Source organism: Canis lupus, chromosome 28, assembly GCF_011100685.1.
Source record: "Canis lupus familiaris isolate Mischka breed German Shepherd chromosome 28, alternate assembly UU_Cfam_GSD_1.0, whole genome shotgun sequence".
Taxonomy (NCBI): domain Eukaryota; kingdom Metazoa; phylum Chordata; class Mammalia; order Carnivora; family Canidae; genus Canis; species Canis lupus.
In genome coordinates this window covers 27,291,403-27,315,458 of record NC_049249.1, presented here as the reverse complement: position 1 = coordinate 27,315,458, position 24,056 = coordinate 27,291,403, and the positions used below count along the sequence as shown (strand labels likewise).

The window sequence follows — 24,056 nt, the reverse complement described above, 5'->3', positions numbered from 1 at the left end:
TTCCTCATGTTAATGAATGTGACCATCAGTATAATGAACAACAACAAATAAATAAATGGAATCCCTGTACTCCCTTACAGAATGGGGAAAGTGATCACATTGTTTCCTTCATCTATTGGTCAGTGCTATCTCAATATTATCTTTTGGTCAAGTGTCAGGAAGTTAAATAAAAAAATAAGGCTTCTTCAGCAACATGATGATTAGATCATTAGCAAGCCAAGCAAAAACTTAACTTGAAAATATAACGTTTAGAAAGTATAAATGCAATTAACTGTACATTCCCACCTCTGACATTTTCAAAGATAATTTCATCTTCCCCGTTCTTCCATTAAGAAAAAAAAAATTGTTGTCTTAAGATAAAAGGGCCACAAAACTCCAAGACTTAATCCCTGCTTCAGGCTAATGACAAAAAATATTTTTCATTTTTTTTAGTTCACATCGTGAAAAAAATTCCCTTGACAGAAAATGTTCTGAACTAGACTCTGAAAGGCAAATGTATTTGCTTCATTTTGGTTTTTCAGAATGACAAAGGAGAGAAGAGGAGTCAAGAAGAAACATAAAAGTTGACCTAAAAAAGATCTGTTTCAAATATTAAAATATTTTTTAGAACATTAACAACTTCACATTTCAAATGTTATGCTATAAATAAATATTTGAATGACAGTACACCTTACCCTTGTGCACCCAGGATTAAAAATCATATCCTATTTATTTCTAATCATGTCACTGAACTGCTCCTATCTTCTGGACTGCAGATAAACGACTTATTCATAATAACGTGACACAGTTATGTATGATTTATTGGTATGAAATAGAAAGGGACTTTGTCCTCAGTGTAAGCTGCCCAGTGCAAGGGCCTGACCAGTGCATGGTATCGGCCCATCTGCAGCCAGCCAACTGAATTATCCTTCTCGTAAGAGGGTAGATTTTTCACAGCATAATTTCTACTCTAACATAAATTACCAATAGCAATTGCCTCTGCTTTAAGACACTTCTATATTCTAGTTCATATAATTCTATGACTTCAACCTTATCTTGGACTTTTAACAATCTCATCATGGTTTTTCGGGGTTCAAGGAGAAAAAAGACAGGTAGACAAAATACTCCTCAGTTTTTGTTTCTTTTACAGGAGAAAACACTACTTTTGACAAGACAATGGGTAGCATAGAAATCTTCTTGATTGTATATACCTTATCTTGGACTTTTAACAATCTCATCATGGTTTTTCAGGGTTCAAGGAGAAAAAAGACAGGTAGACAAAATACTCCTCAGTTTTTGTTTCTTTTACAGGAGAAAACACTACTTTTGACAAGACAATGGGTAGCATAGAAATCTTCTTGATTGTATATACCTTATCTTGGACTTTTAACAATCTCATCATGGTTTTTCGGGGTTCAAGGAGAAAAAAGACAGGTAGACAAAGTACTCCTCAGTTTTTGTTTCTTTTACAGGAGAAAACACTACTTTTGACAAGACAATGGGTAGCATAGAAATCTTCTTGATTGTATATACCTTATCTTGGACTTTTAGCAATCTCATCATGGTTTTTCAGGGTTCAAGGAGAAAAAAGACAGGTAGACAAAATACTCCTCAGTTTTTGTTTCTTTTACAGGAGAAAACACTACTTTTGACAAGACAATGAGTAGCATAGAAATCTTCTTTTTTTTTAAATTTTTTTTAAATTTATTTATGATAGTCACACAGAGAGACAGAGAGAGAGAGAGAGGCAGAGACACAGGCAGAGGGAAAAGCAGGCTCCATGCACCGGGAGCCCGACGTGGGATTCAATCCCGGGTCTCCAGGATCACACCCTGGGCCAAAGGCAGGCACTAAACCGCTGCGCCACCCAGGGATCCCAGAAATCTTCTTGATTGTATATACCTAAAGCTTTTCCTTTTCTTTGATTTTTCCTTCCATTTCAATAATCAGGCCAGAGAAGGAAAAAAGGAATGTCTAGTCTAGTTGTCACGCTCCACATCCTATAATTTTGCTGCTGTTTTTTCCCTAGCCAAGTGGTGCCATTAATCAGCAGGAAAAATATGCAGCAAACTATCTATACATCCTCATATTATCCCCAACGGAGAGCTGAGAATTAGAAAGTTGCTTCTGAAAGAACTTCTGTCACACTAAAGACCTACAGTAGCATGCCTATCACCTGCAGCATCACTATTACTCTGGGTTAGTTTGAGCCTTGCTATAACTAAGGAGAAGGAAAATTTAGTGAATTATTTGCTTACCGAATGAACATCCATTTAAAAACTGCCTTTCTGTATAGCCAAAGTCTTGCTTCCAGAATAATTATAGTCAGTCTGAGACACATTTTTTACCCAGAAATTTCAGTTATTTTTCCTACTTAAGAGGTTTATAAATACTGTCTTAAAAAAAAAAAACTAAAAGTGGACCAAATCTACTGCTGATATATTACATTGACAGTGCAGTTTAGTTTAGTACACTGTGATTTCTATTGATTGTTATATTTCCTTTGTTCAGTGAACCTGTTCCTTTGATTACATTGATTCTAGTAGTCCCAGTTATTTTGACTTGTTATCACATGGGTAGTGATTTAAACGACTCTACTATGTAGTGTTAAATTAATCATACATTTGATTGTTTGAAAGTTAGTTTAAATCTTAGAATATGCATTTTGAAACAATGAAAATACCGAATCTTCCATTTTTTTCTCAAATTCAGTTTATTTGGATCCTGATTCCATTACTGAATATTTAATCCTGATATCCTGTATGATACACATATGAAAAGATAGTTGTATCAATAAAAGTTTATTCTGCATATGTGTCATTATGTGTTATGCAAATATGTGGCAGATCTTGTAATTCACATTAATGTTTAGCTACAAAACCAATATCGAACAAAAATTACTGGTAAGTGAAAAAGGCTTTATGTGTAAACTCAATCTGCATATTAATAATAATACAAATTTAATAAGTAGATAGTCATGAGACTTAGAATTTAGATAAATGGAATAAAATAAGAACTGAAGTCATGACTAATCCCAATAACCATTTCCTACTCTATATTTGCATATAAAATAGAATGTAATTCCCTGGTACCATTAATTTTTTTCTTCTTAAGCAAAAGTAATTTACTATCAAATATTTAAGAAATCAAAATAAGAAATTACTTCTGAAAATGCAAATTATTTAAACAGATGGCAATTGCTACACATCTCAAAGGAGAGTTTTAAGTTTACTAATTTTTTAAAAATAAGAGTGTAAAACAACATACAAAGAAAGCTATGCCAAAGTAAGCGTTGGTCTGGAACTAGACCACCTTACCATCAGTAGAGAGAAGACGTTTAGAACATTTCATAGTTGATGTTAAACTCATTCAACTATAACCACAAAAGAAAACACGATTCTAGCATTTGCACTCAGTACTTTGAAATATATCCCCAAACAGGTTTTGCTCCCCTCCCTAGTCCCAGCTCCCATAGTTTAAGGCCTTGTTGAACAGTTTCAATGCACTTTTTAAGAAACTAGTAAGACGTATATACACCTTTCTTCCTAGACAGGATGGTCAATCACAGAAAGCTATATAATGTTGCAAATTTGGTGGGAATACCAAGTTTGATTCAAACATGAGTTGTAGTTGCCATGCTTCAGCGAAAATGAATCCTGAGAGCCCTCAGGAGATTATGTACATCCCCAAAAAGATGACATATTTCATTCCACCAACATTGGCATCAGGAAGAAAACTGGCAGGCACATACGCTGGCCAAGGCTGCAGGCACCTCAGACTTAACTCCACAGACACACCTAGAGAAAAGGGGAGAAAACTGGCTTTTGCAGATGAAAGGCTTCTGAGTACTTCTGTCAACAGACATCTTATGGTGAGAGAAGGATTAAAATGAAAGTGAACATCTTTGTTGGTGGAAATGGCATCGACAAAATTGAGTCAATAATCTGATCATTTCTCCCTCCCAGTGTTTGATTGGACCCAAGATAAACTGCAACAAAAAATGAACAACATCAGAAAGTACAGATCAGCTTAAGGGTCAGGGGAGATAAGTTGGAGAACACAGTATCTACCTGTGCTTTTTTCTGCCTTTAGAAATAAAATCAAATCCCCATAAGACGCTTTAAAGTTCCAGCAAGTAACAAGACAAAAAATTACATTTTTAAAGTGCTAATCTACCAATTCTAGATATCAACAACTTTGAACATTCTGGACCTCATGTTTTCCACAAAAATCTGTTGTAATGGGTATCGTTTGTCTATCACAAAGATTTGATTCTAAGATGTTTTGATCAAACCTTGTATAGCTTTGGTCAACTCTCCACAAGTTATTTGTTTTCCTGAAGATCTTTCTGTGCCAATGTCTGAAATGAAAAATATAATAATTATTTATGAGGAAAATGAAATTCTTAATGAAGGAGTTCCATAAGGTTCCTGTAAATTTAGCACAATAACTGGGCTTTTCTAAATTTTATTTTTGAAAATTTTAATAAAAAAATACAAATCCTGACATAAGCTATTGGAACATTTTAAACAAAAGATGTTTACAGAAAATAAATATGAAACAAAATGTAATGTACTAAATTAAAATTACATTTTAACATATTTTAAAGCTAGCTATATATGTCTTCCATTAAAATAGAGCATGGCAAATACTGCATTCATTTTATAAACAACCAAAGTAAGAGGTTAAAAGCAATTTAAAGTGCTCCCACACAATCTGAAAATAAGTTTCCAATAATTGAATCCAAAGTTCTTGAGATCATAAAAATCTGTAATAAGAAAGTTTTAGGATCAAATATAATAAAAGTATAATTTATGCCTATCAAAAACAAAAAAGCTTTTAAGCATTATGATAGTTAAACTCCTTCAGTGCATTAATCCTCTAATAACGGTTTCAGTCAAGGGAATGTTGTGAGGTCAGGTTTGAATTTTTTTTTAACTTAGTTTGAAATTGTACATATTCTCTTTGAATAGAATTTGCTTTATGTAGCACCTAACTCTCAAGGAACTCAAAACACTTCACAGATTTATATCTTGACCTTAGTTTTGTTCATTGTTGCTGTTTTATTTTTTTGTATCTAGTGAGAATCCATGTGAAAGGCAAACCACTAGTTAGTTCAGTGATACGTATCTTAGCAAACTCATTCTTGCTAGTAGAGAAAATAATGCTGAGAAATTAAAGAATGAGTGGTGGCTTACCAACTCTAAAATTTCTATTTCTGTTTGGAGAGCTTCACAAGCACTTTGCATGTCATCTTCCTTATAAAGTTGTAATTCTTTTTTAAGTCTGTATTAAAGGAAAAATTCACCCTGTGAGTTCAGCAATAAACTTTCATAATAATTTTTTAAATTATATGGATAGTGGCAGATTAGCAGATTCTATCATCAGAATTTTAAATTAACATTAAAGAATCTGGAAAGAAATTTTAATTCTCTATAATTCTAAAAAGACTGTAAAAATTCTGAAGAAGTACAAAGCTCCCATAAAGAAAATAAGGCAGACTAAATAAATAATAGACAATTTTATGTTAATTAACAGAGCAACATGGTTTAGTGGGAAAAATATAGTACCGTCTGAAGAGTTCTGTTTTAGTCCTGGCTCCTAACAAGCTTAAAAACCTTGGCTAAATCATTTAGCCTCTCTGAACTTCACCTGAAAAATTTTAATTACAAGAAAAAATGACCTTTGAGATTTCTTCTTGAACTAAAATTAAACATCAACTTTACAGTACACATATGTAATTTTAATTTTAGAGTGAGAAAGCAATATCAATATTTCTTCCTTCCAGTTAAATCTTTAATCCTTTGAATATTCAGAAATTTAAAGAAATTATGCCTATATTTAATGTAAATAATTGTGAAAAAAACAGTCTTCTATTTCTAGCATTATGACTAACATTCCTTCCAAAAAGAAAAGCAAAAAAAAAAAAAAAAAAAAACAAAAAAACAACAACAACAACAACAAAAAAAAAACAAAAAGAAAAGCATAAGCAAAAGCCATGAGCTGTGGTCGGAGAGGTAGAGAGCTAGGGCAGCAAGGAGATGAGGCTGCCTTAAAGGCTAATACCAAGAGCAACATTGATCTCACAAACCTGGGCCAGCTGGGCCAGCCACAAGGTGAAGAGAATAGATTGAACTGGACCTCTGCTGACTCCAACTCTTAAGGAAAGTCTGAAAGGGGTTCTAGGCCACTGGCGTTCCCAGTATACTAGTAGAAGCAAAAGAAAATCCTCTCCAAAAGAAAGGATTAACATATTCAGACCTACAGGCCTCCCAGATTAAGAAACCATGAGCTCACATCAGAGATCACCAAGCACCTAAGAAGGCAAGCCACAGTATAAAGAGTATAAGGAACTCTAAGAGTATAAGGAACACAGAAACCTCTACCAGATTATTCACAAAAGATATACACAACTAACAAAAATATGAAAAGGTGGTCAGCTTCATTAATTATCAAGTAAATACAAAAGAAAAACATAATGAAATGCTATTACACATCCAGAAGAATAGCTACAATGAAAAACAAGCACTTCCAAGTACTGACGAGGATGTGACTATATGCCCTAGAGGCTGCTCCTTCCCACTGGGTTGCAGAATGCAGATGAGAAGTGTGGCTAATTCCCAATGAACATGTATGTAGTGTGAGCAAGAAATAAACACTCATTGTAAATCACTGACATTTTAGGATTGTTTGCTTCTAAAGCATAATTTAGTCTAGGCCACAGAACAAAATACAAAAACTAATTAGAGAGTCACCAGGAACTGAGCATTGATGGCCACTAAACACACCAAAAACAAGTGGCAATAGCCTCCTGGTGGAAAAACACCACCATTTATGATATAGCTTTGCCAAAAAATTACAGCCTAAATTTGATCAAACTTCAATTACCAATTCATAAAAAATATATAAAAGTCAAACAAATATTTTTAACCATACAATAGGAATATAATCAACTACATCCAAATCATGGGAAACTCTACAGGATAAAATATATCATTTCCTCACCAAATAAATTACAAGTTAAAAAAAGAAAGAAGTAAGGGGGATTTTCAAGATTTAAAACATTTATCAGTTGATTGTCATGTGTAGACCTTATTTGGAACTTAATTCATGCAAACAAAAAAATGACACCTATAAATTGTAAATGTGAATATTGACTGGGTATTTGATGATATAAGTTAATTGCTCTTAATTATTTTATTTTATTTTTATTTTTTTCTTAATTATTTTATGTATAATAATAGATTCTAGGTATGTTTTTTAAAAGTTCTTATTTTTTAAGAGAAACAATAAGATAATGATATATATGATTAGCTTCAAGTAATACGGAGGAAAAACACATAGAGATATAGATGAAACATGATTGGCCATAAACTAATAACTGTTAAAGTTGAGTGATGAGTACATACAATTCATTATATTTTTCCTTTTTACCTATGTATGTGCTTTAAATCATCTATAATAATTCTTTTAAGAAATAGAGTTCAGCAAAGATAGTGGCCATAAAGTTAACATACAAAAACTTGTGGTATTTTCATGCTCAGCAATGAACAATTATAACATGTCATTTAAAATAAATATGTTATTTATGAGAGCATCTAAAACTACAAGGTACCTAAAATTAAAACTTACCAAAGATGTAGAATTAAAAAAACAGAAAATTATAAAGTTTTATTAAAAAGTATTTTAAAAGACAAACTGAGATATCCTAAGTTCATAGAGGGGAAGTCTCAGTTTCATGAAGATATAAAGTCTCTCAAAAGTAACTATAATACTAGTGCAATTGTAACCAAAATCACAACAGATTTTCATGAATATGGTAAGTTGACTCATAGATGTATATAAAAAGCGGGCAGCCCTGGTGGCTCAGTGGTTTAGTGCCGCCTTCACCCCAGGGCCTGATCCTGGAGACCCGGGATCAAGTCCCACATCAGGCTACCTGCATGGAGCCTGCTTCTACGTCTGTCTATGTCTCTGCCTCTCTCTCTCTCTCTCTCTCTCTCTCTCTCGTCTCTCGTGAATAAATAAAATCTTAAAAAAAAAAAAGATGTATATAAAAAGCAAAAGGCCAAGTATAGACTCTTGATGAAGACAAAAAAAAAAAAAAAAAGACAAAGGGGGGTGTCCAACCTTGTATCATGACTTATTACAAACTACCAGTAATTAAATAGTTAAAATGGAATAATATGCATTTAGTAGTAATTAAGGCAGTTCTGAGCAGAAATGAACAAATTGCCCAATAAAACAGAATAGATAATAACATATGAATTATATCCATAGCATATTATTATTTTTATTTTTAATAAAAGATGTGACATTTAGATTACTAGAGGCAGAAGAAACCATTCAATAAATGTTGCTGGGACAATTGGTTATCCATGTGCAAAAAAATGAAAATGGATGTTGTTGTACATATAAACGAAATCAATGCCACATAGACTAAAGACAAATGTAAAAAGCAAACTTTACAAATTATTAGAGAATATATAGGACATTATCCTTCTGATCTTAGGTAGGTAAAGAGTTCTTGGAAAAGACACAAAAATGCGAATCATAATAAGAAATTATTGGTAATTTCAACCATAGTAAAAGGAAGAACTCTACTAAAACAGTATAAAGAGTATAAGGAACTCTAAAAAAAGAAAACAAAAACAAAAAGCTTCATAAACTGGGAGAAGATGTCTTCAACGTGTAACAAACAAAATCCAAAATTATTAAAAAACTAGAAATACAAAACTTCTAGAAATCAATAAAAGACAAATACCCAATCTCGTTGCAAAATAATTATGAGGCATTTTACAAAAAAGGAAACACATGGCCTATTAACAGATGGAAAGAGGCTCAATCACATGGGTAGCCAGGGCAATACAGATGAAGATCACAAAATGCCATCATATATATCCCTGAGACTGGCAAGAGTTTTAGTAAGTCTAAAAATAGAGTACTGAAGAGGATGGAGTTCAATGGAAATTTTATAATGTACTAATATAAATATAAACTGGCTTAATCATTTTGGAAAAGAATTTATTACCTTGTAAAGTTCAACCATCATATACCTTATACACAGTAATTCTATCAGGCATATAACCTAAACTCTTACACATGTAGCTCAGGATAATCACAAAAGCACTGTTTGCTAAAACAAAAACTAGAAACAACCCAAATGTACATTAAAAGGGGAAAAAATTGTGATATATTCACACTCAACAACATGGATGAAAACAAAACAAAACAAAACAAAAAAACAACATGGATGAGTTTAGAAACAATCCCAAACAGTATCATACCATTTTTACACAACTCAGGAGTAAAAGAAAATAACCAATATGCAGACAGATCATATACATAAATATATGGCATAAATTTAAATAAATCACAATGTAATAAAGAAAATTATATATAGGAAAATGGACTAAATGCCATATCACAAATGCACACACAAGAAAATGAAACACAACATAGGACAGGAATTACATGAGGAAGGAAGGGTATGGAATAAAAGAGTAGCCCATGTGCAAGTTACTGGTTATAATCTAGTTTAGTTCACAGGTGCTCATTATATTATTATACTTTACAACTTACACATAGGGAAGACAGACATAAATTGTAGGGATGGAAGGGAAACAATACCCTATATATGTCAACTTCACTGTGTTCTGAACTCTTATGAATTTAAAAGTAAATAGGAATTCTGAAGGAATGCTCAAGTATGAAAGATAGAACAAGTTATTAATTTTGAGCATTAGATGTTTACACAAGCATAAAAAGCTTTGTAATGGATATTTTTAAAGAGTAAGTGGAAAGTTAAACGGAGAATTACAATGTACTGTGGAGAGCTACACAATATACTTCAGGCTTCATTTGAATATATTTATCTTTCAAATAAAATGGTAGTGATCTTTCTTCCTACCATATTTTCCATACTCTCTCCTCCCCTTCTCAGTTTAAATGAACTGAAGTTTCCCTAAGATTTTTCATGTCCATCAGAACTGGGCAGTTTACTACTTTTCCTTTTCAGTTAGCTATCCGCGCCGCGAGAATGAGAGACTACTGAAATTAAGGAGGGCATTTAGACGGAATTATAGGAAGTATTTCACTATTCAGCATATAATCAAGCTGTAGAATTTAGATCTGCACTTAACGAAAAAATTGCTGTTGCTAGCTTTAAAAGAGGCTAGATAATAATGGTATGAATATTAATACATTTGCAACTAGCCAAAGCTATATAATGGTAAGCAGATCTCATGCTTCAGTGCATAGACTGATTGCCTACAGGAGTCAAGAAGGACTTCCTTCACCTACTGCACAATAACTCAGGGCAGTTTGCATTGGTTATTGTCACCCTTCTCTGAATCATCAAATAATTACGAGGATGGGCCAATACTGCTAGTTAGTTTTGCAAAACTTATGTTCCATGTATTTTTATGATTTCCTGCACATTCTTTTCAGTTACTTCTAAGTGTTACAGAAAAGCCTTTACTAAAATAATACTCTTTTTAGCTATAGAACTGTATACAAGAACTATTTAAGTAGAAAGAAGGAAAAATTTCACCCAAAGGCCTACTAGACAGACTCAAATGATATTAAAATTTAGGAATATTCTACTAAAACAACTTACTAAAAGAATATTCTTTTTAGCTATAGAACTGTACACAAGTACTATACCAGTGGAAAGAAGGAAAAATTTCACCCAAAGTCCTAGTACACAAACTCAAATGATACTGAAATTTAGGTATATTTCACTGTGGTCTTTGTTTCCATATGATGGTGATTATACAACTTTACTTTCCAGTTTTTTTCTTTTGCTTAACATTATCACTTATATTTTTCCCAATTAATTACATGCCAATTAATACCATATAAGATAAATACATAGTAGTCCAAGTGGTTACACCAGAGTTAACTTAATCATTCATTTATGGTATAGCAATTAAGTTGTTCCTGTATTTTTCTACCACAAACAATACTTCTATGAATATCTTTGTACATAAAATTTCTTCTGTACTTAGAATTATTTTCCTTAGGATAGAGCTCATAAGTGTAAATTTTAGGTTAAATGGTATAAAAATTAAGATGCTTACACTGAATTATGTACATTCCAAATATATACAATGTATACTGTCTCAGCAATATATGAATTAACTCTGTACCACACCCTTGCCAATTTTGGTACTTAAGAATGTCATTAAGAATTTAAGAATGTCTTTCAAAAAATATTTTTAAAGATTTTATTTACTCATTCATGAGAGAGAGAGCAGGGACATAAGCAGAAGGAGAAGCAGCCTCCCTGTGGGGAGCGCGATGAGGGACTCCATCCCAGGAGACTCCATGCCAGGACCCTGGATCATGACCTAAGTCAAAGGTAGACGCTCAACCACTAAGCCATCCAGGTGCCCCTGTCTTTCAAAATTTGATAGAAAAATTATAGTCAGTGGTTTTAATTTGCATTTAATTGATAAACAGTATAACTGATTTACCATTTGACTTATTCATCCTCCTATCCCTACTAACTTGCATAGTGTGAGATACAAAGTATGCATTCAATGCATGTTGGTTGGATAAATACATGAAATGAGAACTATTGATTTTGTATTTCCTGACTGATTTTTTTTATCAGTTGATTATTTGGTAAGCTGTTATCCTTTGTCATAACTACAATAAATTTCTATATTAATAACTACTATAAATTTCTCCCAGTTTATCATTCCATGATGCTGAACTTTTTTTGACAAGTGGAATTTTAAATTTTTTTATAATAAATTTATTTTTTATTGGTGTTCAATTTGCCAACATACAGAATAACACCCAGTCCTCATCCCGTCAAATGCCCCCCTCAGTGCCTGTCACCCATTCACCCCCACCCCACGCCCTCCTCCCCTTCCACCACCCCTAGTTCGTTTCCCAGAGTTAGGAGTCTCTATGTTCTGTCTCCCTTTCTGATATTTCTCACACACTTCTTCTCCCTTCCCTTATATTCCCTTTCACTATTATTTATATTCCCCAAATGAATGAGACCATATAATGTTTGTCCTCCGATTGACTTACTTCACTCAGCATAATACCCTCCAGTTCCATCCACATTGAAGCAAATGGTGGGTATTTGAAATTTCTAATGGCTGAGGAATATTCCATTGTATACATACATCTTTATCCACTCATCTTTCAATGGACACCGAGGCTCCTTCCACAGTTTGGCTATTGTGGACATTGCTGCTAGAAACATCGGGGTGCAGGTGTCCCGGCGTTTCATTGCATCTGTATCTTTGGGGTAAATCCCCAACAGTGCAATTGCTGGGTCGTAGGGCAGGTCTATTTTTCACTCTTTGAAGAACCTCCACACAGTTTTCCAGAGTGGCTGCACCAGTTCACATTCCCACCAACAGTGTAAGAGGGTTCCCTTTTCTCCACATCCTCTCCAACATTTGCGGTTTCCTGCCTTGTTAATTTTCCCCATTCTCACTGGTGTGAGGTGGTATCTCATTGTGGTTTTTTTTTTGTTTTGTTTTGTTTTTTGTTTTTTTGTTTTTTTGTTTTTTTTTTTTTCATTGTGGTTTTGATTTGTATTTCCCTGATGGCAAGTGATGCAGAGCATTTTCTCATGTGCATGTTGGCCATGTCTATGTCTTCCTCTGTGAGATTTCTGTTATGTCTTTTGCCCATTTCATGATTGGATTTTTCGTTTCTTTGGTGTTGAGTTTAATAAGTTCTTTATAGATCTTGGAAACTAGCTCTTTATCTGATACGTCATTTGCAAATATCTTCTCCCATTCTGTAGGTTGTCTTTTAGTTTTGGTGACTGTATCCTTTGCTGTGCAAAAGCTTCTTATCTTGATGAAGTCCCAATAGTTCATTTTTGCTTTTGTTTCTTTTGCCTTCGTGGATGTATCTTGCAAGAAGTTACTGTGGAATTTTAAATCTTATATGTTAAGTGTATTAATTTTATCCTTTTTGGTTTTCTTAATCACACCAGAGGTTTGCTAAGTAGTTCTTTCTACTTTTCACCAGTGTTTTCAAGGCTTGACTTTTATATTCTTCTCTATATTATTTTATATTAAAATTATTTTAGTGCCATTTAAACACAAATACTCTCTTTGAAGACATAAAGGTCACTCTCTTTCATATACAATTTACTTTTGAAAGTAAGTTTAAAAGTTGAATGTGTGAAAGCAGAATTCAGTGTTCTAATTATGTCTTCCTTCAGTCCAGGCCACCAGCAGACAGGTCATAACCTTCACAGGTACATCAGGCTGAATCAGAGAGATCTGCTTAGAAGGAGGTAAAAGAGGGATGGGTCCTGCCAGCATCTCTTTTATTTCAAATCCTGGGTGAGCTGAATTAGGCACCTTCTTTAACAATGTATTTCCTATCATCTCCCTACCCCCATACCAAAAGGGGTTGTTTGTAAAGGTAAATAGATGAAAATGGAAAAAAAAATCTGTTTTCTATAAAAGACATGAGTGATTTTTGAAAATGATTACTTTAATATTATACATGGCCTGTACAATAAAATTATTTTGAAGTTTAGGAACATCTACAAATAGTCACATTTACATCAGAATATAATGTTTAAAATAATCAATTGATTCTGTCATCAAAATTTCCCTTGTATTTACTTAGAAGCTTTAATAACTATAGTATGTGCCAAAAATTCACAAAACAGGAGATCTCTATTAGCTTGAAGGCTACAAAATCAATGCTATAAAGACACTTCTGTTAGTGAATAAATGATGAAGTTTTACTAGAAAAGATACAGAGTCAACAGAAATATTCAACAAAACACAGAGCTAAGAATAATGCTGGAATTAAATGGGGATTTCCATATTTTATAAATGTTAAAAAGAGAGAGAGATGGCCTGGATTGGCTACAGGTATATAATTATTTGGCTAGTATTTTCCAGAAACTTTAATGCTGAGGTCTTGTTACACTTACCCATTTTGAGTTCATTCTTGTTGATATACAGAGTATGGCAAAATACCTGTGCATTATTTCCTCAGGTAGCCTGGATAACAATTCCTGTTGCTCTACTAAATAATAATTATTCCAAATAATGTTATAAAAACACTGCCACAACTATTTAAGGATACATGTATAAAAATGTTTTCAATTATGAAAGTTTAGAAACTCTTATACATCTATCAGCGGGAGAAAGGCTATATCAATATGGGATTTCCATATTATTGGCATTAAAAGAGGATGAAGTTGATCAGCACAAACATGAGAAATGTCTATAATATTTTTCTAGGTAATAAAGTAAATTACAGACCAGTAAGTGTGATCCCATTTTATGCTAAACACATACACAGTGGCATGTTTGTATGTACACACACACAAACACTGAAGAGATGCATGTTAAACACTGAAAAGATACATGTTAAACTTTTAACAATGGTTACACAGGGGGTTTCTGGAGTAAGGTGTTAAGAGAGAAGACTTTGATGTTTTATATTTTCATATAGTGTTTGAATTTTGGATTCTGTCAGCATAGCCTAGTTTCATAATTTAAAAACACCTATAAACATTTGGTAAAATAAAAATTATAAATGTGTGTATATATATATATATATATATATATACATATATATGTGTGTGTGTGTATCTTTTAGAGAGGTTGGGAGTGTTTCAATACCATCATGTATTTATGCTTTCTTATAAATTGAAGGACCATCAATGTGACCTCTACAACCAACTTAACTGGATGACTTTCTCACTGAAAAGGCAACAGCACTGATTTACTACTTCATATTAATGCATTTAGAGTCTCTCAGTAGGAGGTGTGTATTAACTTTTGTGCAGTTTCCATTGCAAATATCTCTTCACAAAACCACACTATCTTCAAAAGTTCAGATGGAAAATCCCATGTTATTGACTTTGCAGCTTCATTTCTGAAATAAACTTCCTATTGTATTAAACAGGCACAAATACTGGTTATAAAAAAATGTAAAAGCATTCTACAAAGAAGTTTCATGGGTAAGGAAAATGCCTGAAATGTTTCAAGTTGTCTGGTATGTCACTATTTGGAGCCAATAAAAAGTCATGATTAAGAACTGTATTTTGGTGACCCTGGTGTTGGGCAATAATAAAAATAATAATAATAGGTGTTGGGAGTTTGAAAGGGTCCAATATATAACACTCTGCCTGAATTCTGCCCAACTGAGAAATAAGGAAAGCAGAAGATATCACATGTACTAGGAATATAAGAGATAGTGGAGAATGTGGCAAGCAAAGGGCTTACTAGTATTGAACCCCAGGATTAGCCTAACCTAAGATACACCATTACCAGCACAGTTGGATGCCACAGGCTTTCTCTTATGGGTTCCTACCACTGTAAAAGTTAAGGGATAGAGGAGTAGGGAGGAACATACACTCTCTGAGGCAGGCCAGGTTCCAAGGAAATAGGGCAAGGAAAGGGGCTGTGCTTGTCTACCCTTCTAAATTTACCAGTCAGATTGAATCACTTCTCCCCCCCTTCCAAAAAGAAAGGAGGGTGTTAGGGAGAGTTGGGAGGGTTAAACGTATAAAGCTTTTTCCACATGGAAAAAAAAATCCGGAGTGGAAAAAGAATTCCATGGGGCTATCCCAGTGATGAAAATATGCTACATTTTTGCAAATAACATTGAAAATATGTGAAGGATTTGTATCTTCTTTGTAGTGAAAATTAAATTATATGGAGACTCAATCTCCAGACCAAATATTTATTTGGTGTGCCCTTGACTGTGCTAGATGTGAGATTGATAGAAAAATGAACAAGAAGTAGAGGGAATTCCCAGTTGAGTGATGCATGTAACTATCATAGAATATGATTACAGAACTATAAACATATGCTCTATGAATACAGAGAAAGGAACGATACAGGAAGCCTTCCATAATTTATTACATTAATTTATTCATTTATTTATTTAACACCTACTATATGCCAAGCTCTGTACCAATGTCTTAGAACATGAGTATACAATGGTAAACTGAGTAGACAAGATCTCTTTTCTTGTTGAGCACATGACAGAGACAGACACTAACAAAATAAATCATGTAAGTATGTGATTACAAAATAGAATCTGTGTTATAAAGGAAAAATATGTAGGATGTTATTTTAAAAAATAATACAATTTAGATCACAGAGTAAGAGAGAGCTTCTTGAGGAAACATTTCAACCAAGATCTAAAAGATAGTATATGTTCCACCTAGGTAGGAGATAGGAAGGCAGAGGGGCTAACAGATCATTCGAAGAGAAAGAAACAGAGAGACAGAGGTCCTTAAATGTAAAAATCTTGAAGTTCTTGAGGGAGCAGAATGAAGAGGGGGTCACAGCTGAAAATAACATCAGGGAAGTGGTCAGAAGCCATATCGTGACAGGGCCATTCTAAGGACGTTAGGTTTTATTATGTTCGTTAGGAAGCCAGTGAACGACTTCAGTGACATGATTCAATTTACAATGGATTGACTGATCCAAGAGTACATGAACAGGGAGAAGAAGAGAGATTGTTACTGTGAGAGAGGTGGTAGCTAGAATTAGGATGTTAGCAATGGGAAGAGAGAATTGGAAGGATTCAAGAAATATTTTCCAGGCAAAAGCAACAAAACTTGGTAATGGATTAGGGTAGGGTGAGAATGACAATATTTGTAAATACATCAAAAATGCCCACTACATTTTAGATTTGACCCATAAAAACCCATAAAAAAATGACATGTGAGTTGAGCTTTAAGACTAAGTTTTATTTTAGTTCATGGAGAAGAAAATGGAGTGAAGTCCTGTGGCATATTCAGAATTTCATAAATAGTATTCTGATGCACTAGTAGTATAGGATATATGAAAAAAATGCAGGAAGATAATGGAAAGACACAGATTATGAAGATCTCTTGGAATTTTCCCATCCAAGTACTAACCAGGCCCAACCCTTCTTAAGTTCTGAGATCAGACAATATTGGGCATGTTCAGGGTGGTTTGGCATAGAAAAGACCTTTGAACTTCTGATAAAATTTTTATTTTTACTTTTTTGTTTATTTAATCAGGGCAACATCACTTCAGATCTATGTTTATATTAATCTGTTGGGAATTCAGGATTGGAGCTTCTGAAAGAGGGATTTGGGACAAACATTTGAAAATTGTCTATATGTGATAACTAAAACCATTAAGCATATGAGGTAGCCCATAAAAAAGTACAAAGAAAGAAGATAATCAACCTTTAGGGAGACCTTGCATTTAAAAGACAGGGGTCAGGAGTCCAAGATGGTAGAGGAGTAGAAGACCTTAGTTTTGTCTGGTCCCAGGAATTCAGCTAGATAGCAACAAATCATTCTGAACACCTGTGAACTCAACTGGAGTTCTAAGAAAAGAATTGCTGCAACTCTACAAATAGAAAAGTTACTACTTTCTGCAAGTCTTTTTAAATTTTCATTTATAAGATATAACTGTAAAGTTATATTCTATCCTTTCATTGCATTTAATTTTATTTTTGTGTGTGTGTATATATATATATAATATATATATATATATATATTATATATATATAATAAAAGCTTTTCTTTCTTTACAATTTTGGGATTCAGTTTCTTCTAACAAACAGATCAAAATAAACCCAGAATCTAGTGTATTGTTCTGTTCTGTTCACCTGTCTGCTTATATTCCTTCTTTTTTTTTTGTCTTTGATTTTAATTTTTACAGCTACATTCTATCCTTTCATTGTATTTATTTATTTTTAATTTGTTTTTATTAAAGTTCTATTTGCCAACATATAGTATAACACCCAGTGCTCATCCTATCAAGTGCCCTCCTCAGTGCCTGACTCCCAGTTACCCCAACCCTCTGCCTACCTCTCCTTCCACAACCCTTTGTTCATTTCCCAGAGTTAGGAATCTCTCATGGTTTGTCTCCCTCTCTAATTTTCATTGTATTAAATTTTATTTTTGTACATATATAAGTTTTTCTTTCTTTACAATTTTGTGATCTAGTTTTCTAGCAAACAGACCAAATACACACAGGATCCAGTGTATTGCTCTGTTCACCTGTCTTATTATATACTCTCTTTTATTTTTAAAAAATTTCATTTAAAATTATGTATTTATTTTTTGCTTCAGGTTGCTTCTGATTTGTTTAGTGTATATTTCTCTGGGTCATTGTTGCCATTTTAGTCTTTTGTCCTCTCGTTCATCTATTCTTCTCTGGATAGAATGAAAGATGGAAAAACTTGCCTCAAAAAAAGAGAACAACAGGCAGTACTGACTGCTAGGGACCTAATCAGTATAGCTACAAGTAAGATGTCAGAACTAGAGTTCAGAAAAAATGATTATAAACATAATACCTGAGCTTGAAAAAAAGTATAGAAGACACCAGGGAATCCCTTTCTGGAGAAATAAAAGAACTAAAATCTAATCAAATTGAAATTGTAAAAAGGCTATTAATGAGATGCAATAGGAAACAGAGGCTCTAACTGCTAGGATAAATGAGGCAGAAGAGAGAATTAGTGATATAGAAGGCAAAATTATGGAGAATAAAAAGCTGAGAAAAAGATAAACAACTACTGAGTCATGAGGGGTGAAATTCGAGAGATAAGTGATACCATAAAGCAAAACAATATTTGAATGATTGGGATCCCAGAAGAGGAAAGAGAGAGGGGGGCAGATGGTATATTGGAACAAATTATAGCAGAGAACTTCCCTAACTTAAGAAAGGAAACAGGCATTCAAGTTCAGGAGGTACAGAGAACTCCCCTCAAAAATCAATAAAAATAGGTCAACACCTCAACATATAATAGTGAAATGTGCAAATTTCAGAGACAAAGAGAAAAAATTCTGAAATTAGTTCTGATAAGAAGTCTGTAATCTACAAGGGTAGAAACATTAGACTGGCAGCAGACCTACCACAGAGACCTGGAAGGTCAGAAAGGACTGGCATGATATAGTCAGGGTGCTAAATGAGAAAAATATGCATCCAAGAGTATTTTATCCATCAAGGCTGTCATTCAAAATAGAAGGAGAGATAAAAACTTCCAGGACAAACAGAAACTAAAAGAATTTGTGATCACTAAACCAGTCCTTCAAGAAATGCTAAAGGGGAACCTTTACATGAAGAGAGATTCCCAAAGTAACATAAACCAGAAAGGAACAGAGAAAATATACAGGAACAGTGACTTTATGGATAATACAATGGCCCTAAATTCATATCTTTCAATAGTTACTCTGAGTGTAAATGGGCTAAAACCCTAATCAAAAGATAAAGGGTATTAGGATAAAAAAGAAAGTCCCATTGATACGCTGTCTGCAAGAGACTCATTTTAGACCCAAAGACACCTCAAGATTGAAAGTGAGGGGGTGGAAAACCATTTATCATGCTAATAGACATCAAAAGAAAGCTGAGTTAGCAATCCTTATGTTAGGCAAATTAGATTTCAAACCAAAGACTATAAGAGATGAGAAAGGACACTAAATTATAATTAAAGGGTTATATCATAATCCAACAAGAAAATCTAACAACTGTAAATATTTATGCCCCTGACATGGGAACAGCCAATTATAAAAACCAATTAATAAAAAAATTAAAGAAATACATTTATAATAATACAATAATAGGAGCAGACTTTAACACCACACTCACTGCAATAGACATATCATCTAAGCAGATCAATAAGGAAACAAGGGCCTTTCATGACACACTGGACCAGATGGATTTCATAGATATATTCAGAGCATTTCATCCTAAAGCAACAGAATATACATTCTTCTCAAGTGCACATGGTATTCTCCAGAATAGATCACACACTGGGTCACAAATCAGGTCTCAACTGGTACCAAAAACTGGGATCATTCCTGCACATTTTCAAATGATAATGCTTTGAAACCTGAACTCAATCATAAGAGGAAATTTGGAAAGAAGTCAAATACATGGATATTAAAGAGTATCCTACTAAAGAATGAATGGATCAACCAGGAAATTAAAGAAAAATTAAAGTAATTCATGGAAACAAATGAAAATAAAACAGCGTTTTAAAACCTTTGGGATACAGTAAAGGTGGTCCTAAGAGGGAAGAATATAGCAATACAAGCCTTTCTCAAGAAACAAGAAAGATTTCAAATACACAAGCTAATGTTACACCTAAAGGAGCTGGAGAAAGAACAGCAAATAAAGCCTAAATCCAGCAAGAGAAGAGAATTAATAAAGATTAGAGCAGAAATCAATGAAATAGAAACCAAAAGAACAGTAGAACAGATCAACCAAACTAGGAGCTATTTCTTTGGAAGAATTAATAAGATCAATAAAGCCCTGGCCAGACTTATCAAAAAGAAAAGAGAAAGGAACCAGATAAACAAAATCATGAATGAAAGAGAAGAGATCACAATCAACATGGAGGAAATAAGAACAATTATAAGAACATATTATGAGTAACTATATGCTAACAAAGTAGGTAATCTGGAAAAAAATGGATGCATTCCTCGAGACTTATAAACCACCAAAACTGAAAGAGGAAGAAACAGAAAACCTGAACAGACTGATAACCAGCAAGGAAATTGAAGCAGTAATCAAAAATCTCCCAACAAACAAAATTCCAGGGCCAGATGGCTTCCCAGGGGAATTCTACCAAACATTTAAGAAGAACTAATACCTATTCTTCTGAAGTTGTTTCAAAAAATAGAAATGAAAGGATAATTTCCAAACTTGTTCTGTGAGTCCAGCATTACGTTGATCCCAAAACTAGACAAAGTCCCCACCAAAAAGGAGAATTACAATCAATAACCTTGAGGAACATGGATGCCAAAATTCTCACAGATACTAGCCAATAGGTTCCAACAGTACTTTAAAAGGATTATTAGCCATGACCAAGTAGGATTTATTCCTGGGCTGCAAGGGTGGCTCAACATTTGCAAATCAATCAATCAATCAATCAATGTGATATACTACATTAATAAAAGAAAGGAAAAGAACCATATGATCCTCTCAACAGATGCAGAAAAAGCATTTGACAAAGTACAGCATCCTTTCTTGATTAGAACTCTTCACAGTGTAGGGACAGAGGGAACATACTTCAATATCATAAAAGCCATATATGAAAAGCCCACAGAGAATATCATTCTTAATGGGGAAAAACTGACAGCTTTTCCTTTAAGGTCAGGAACATAGCAGGGATGTTCAGTATCACCATTGTTGTTCAACATAGTAGTAGAAGTCTTAGCCTCAGCAATCAGACAACAAAATGAAATAAAAGGCATTCAAATCAGCAAAGAAGAAGTCAAACTCTCACTCTACACAGTTGACATGATACTCTATGTGGAAAATCCAAAAGACCCCACTCCAAAATTGTTAGAACTCATATAGGAATTCAGCAAACTGGCAGGATATAAAATCAATGCACAGAAATCAGTTGTATTTCTATACACTAATAATGAGACAGAAGAAAGAGAAATTAAGGAGTCGATCCCATTATAATTGTACCAAAACCCATAAGATACCTAGAAATAAACCTAATCAAAGAGGCAAAGGATCTGTACTCAGAAAACCATAGAACACTCATGAAAGAAATTGAGGAAGACACAAAGAAATGGAAAAATGTTCCATGCTCAAGGATTGGAAAAACAAATATTGTTAAAATGTCTATAGTCCCTAGAGCAATCTATACAGTCAATGCAATCCCTATAAAAATACCAACAACTTTTTTTTCACAGAGCTGGAATAATCCTAACATTTCTATGGAAACAGAAAAAGACCTCAAGTAGACAAAAGAATGCTAAAAAAGAAAATCAAAGCTGGTGGCATCACAATTCTGGACTTCAAGCTCTATTACAAAGCTGTAATCTTTAAGACAGTATGGTACTGGCACCAAAACAGATACATGTATCAATGGAACAGAACAGAGTACCCAGAAATGGACCCTCAACTCTATGGTCAGCTAATCTTTGAAAAGTAGGAAAGAATATTGAGTGGAAAAAAAGACAGTCTCTTCCACAAATGGTGTGGGGAAAATTGGACAGCCACATGCAGAAGAATGAAACTGGATCATTTTCTTATACCATATTTGGGTCATCTTAATACATGCTAAGGCAATTAACTTGTTTAGAATATTGCTATGACTAAAACTTAAATTGAAGTTTGGGTTAATTCATAAGAGGCTCCCAGAAGGTTGTATAACTATGACTGATCTATTTCTTTCATATAGTTCAGGGAGGATAGAAATAATAAACCTCAGGTTCTTGAAAGGCAGGTAATAGACCCAAAATATATGAAAGACCTAAATGTGAGAAAGGAATCCTTCAAAATCCTAGAGGAGAACACAGGCAGCAACCAATTTATCAAAATCAACACTCAAAGAACAAAAGTCCAATTAAGAAATGGACAGATGACATGAACAGCCAAAGAAGCCATACAAATGGCCAACAGACACATGAAAAAATGTTCAATATCACTCGGCATCAGGGAAATACAAATCAAAACCATAAAGAGATGCCATCTTACACCAGTCAGAATGGCTAAAATTAACAAGTCAGGAAATAACATATTGGTAAGGATGCAGAAAAGGGGGAGTCTTCTTACACTGTTGGTGGAGATGCAAGCTGATGCAGGCACTATGGAAAACAGGATAGAGTTTCCTTAAAAAGTTGAGAATAGAGTTACCCTACAACCCAGCAATTGCACTATTAAGGATTTACCCCAAAGATACAATGCAGTGATCCGAAGGGACACCTGCACCCCAATATTCATAGCAGCAATGTCCACAATAGTCAAACTATGGAAAGAGCCACAATGTCAACCGACAGTGAATGGATAAAGAAAATGTGGTATATATAATGGAATACTACTTAGCCATCAAAAAAGGAAATCTTGCCATTCGCAATGATGTGGATGGAACTAGAAGGTATTATGCTAAGTGAAACAAGTCAGAGAAAGACAATTACCATACGATCTCACTCATATGTGGAATTTAAGAAACAAATGAGGATCATAGGGGAGGAGAGGAAAATATAAAACAAGATGAAATCAGAGAAGGAAACAACCATAAGAGACTATGAACTCTAGGAAACAAACTGAGGGGTTCTGGAGGGGAAGGGGGTTGAAGGATGTGATAACTGGGTATCTGGGTGATGGACATTAAGGAAGGCACTTAATATAATTAGCACTGCGCATTATGTAAGACTGATGAATCATTGAACTCTACCTCTGAAATTAATAATACATTATATGTTAATTAATTAAATTTAAATTTTAAAAAAGGTGGAAGAAAAAATGAGAAAGAAGTCTGAAAGTCATGAAATGCTCATGGATAATATGAAATAAAAATGCAATCATAAATAATTATATAATTTAATTATATCTAATTATATAGCATTTACTATGTTCCAAGCACTGTTCTAAGGGCTTTATATATATTAAGTCGTTTAATTTTTACTATACTCTTGTGAGGTAGGTACTATTGTGAACCTCCATTGACAGATGTACAGACTGAGGCATAGACAAGTTAAATTGCTTGTCCAAGGTTACTAACTACTAAATTAGCAGAGCAGGGTTTCAAGGGGTTTATAATCTTAACTTCTATGCTTACTGCCTCTCAAGAACCTGATGTTTATTATTTCTCTCCTCCCTGAACTATATGAAAAAAACGAGATAGTTATACAACTTTCTGGGAGCTTCTTATGAATTAATTCAATCTTTGACTTAAGTGTTAATCATAGCAATATTCTACAAGTTAGCTGCGTTAACATATGTTAAGTATGATCCCATACTTTTTGAAATAGAATCTTTTAAATAAATAAACATCTTGGTATTTATAAATAGGAAAAGATTACCTAAAGCAGAGACTATTAAACCACTGTGAATGTAAGTACTGGTTCTCTACATTAATGGATGGCATCAAGATAGAGTCCAACAAATAATCTGAACATGACAGATTAACTTAAAAAAAAAAGACCATAATCATTATGAAAGAATTCCAATAATATAGACAGAATAAAATATGCATAGAATTTTCTAATTACTAAAAGTAGGAACAATAAGCTCAGTGAAATAAACTAATATTAATTTTTTGTAATTGCTTTCTTACTGGTTAAAGTTTAATAAAAGTAGACGTACAATTATAATAACCTTAAAATAAAACTG

The 24,056-nt window shown here is 33.6% G+C and overlaps 1 protein-coding gene across 5 annotated transcripts in view; it reads right to left on the bottom strand.

The window, feature by feature from the left end:
- Positions 1-2,663: 2,663 nt before the first annotated feature.
- CCDC172 (coiled-coil domain containing 172) overlaps positions 2,664-24,056 on the bottom strand; it is a 57,610-nt gene continuing 36,217 nt past the window's right edge. The window contains exons 6-8 of one of the 5 annotated variants that reach the window (XM_038578897.1): positions 5,178-5,265; positions 4,274-4,339; positions 2,664-3,776 (exon numbers count right to left, since the gene is read on the bottom strand). In XM_038578897.1, the coding sequence (XP_038434825.1) occupies positions 4,304-4,339; positions 5,178-5,265 (124 nt within the window). In that variant the 3' untranslated portion in view covers positions 2,664-3,776; positions 4,274-4,303. The other 4 variants (XM_038578896.1, XM_038578893.1, XM_038578895.1 and 1 more) reach the window with 4 other exon arrangements.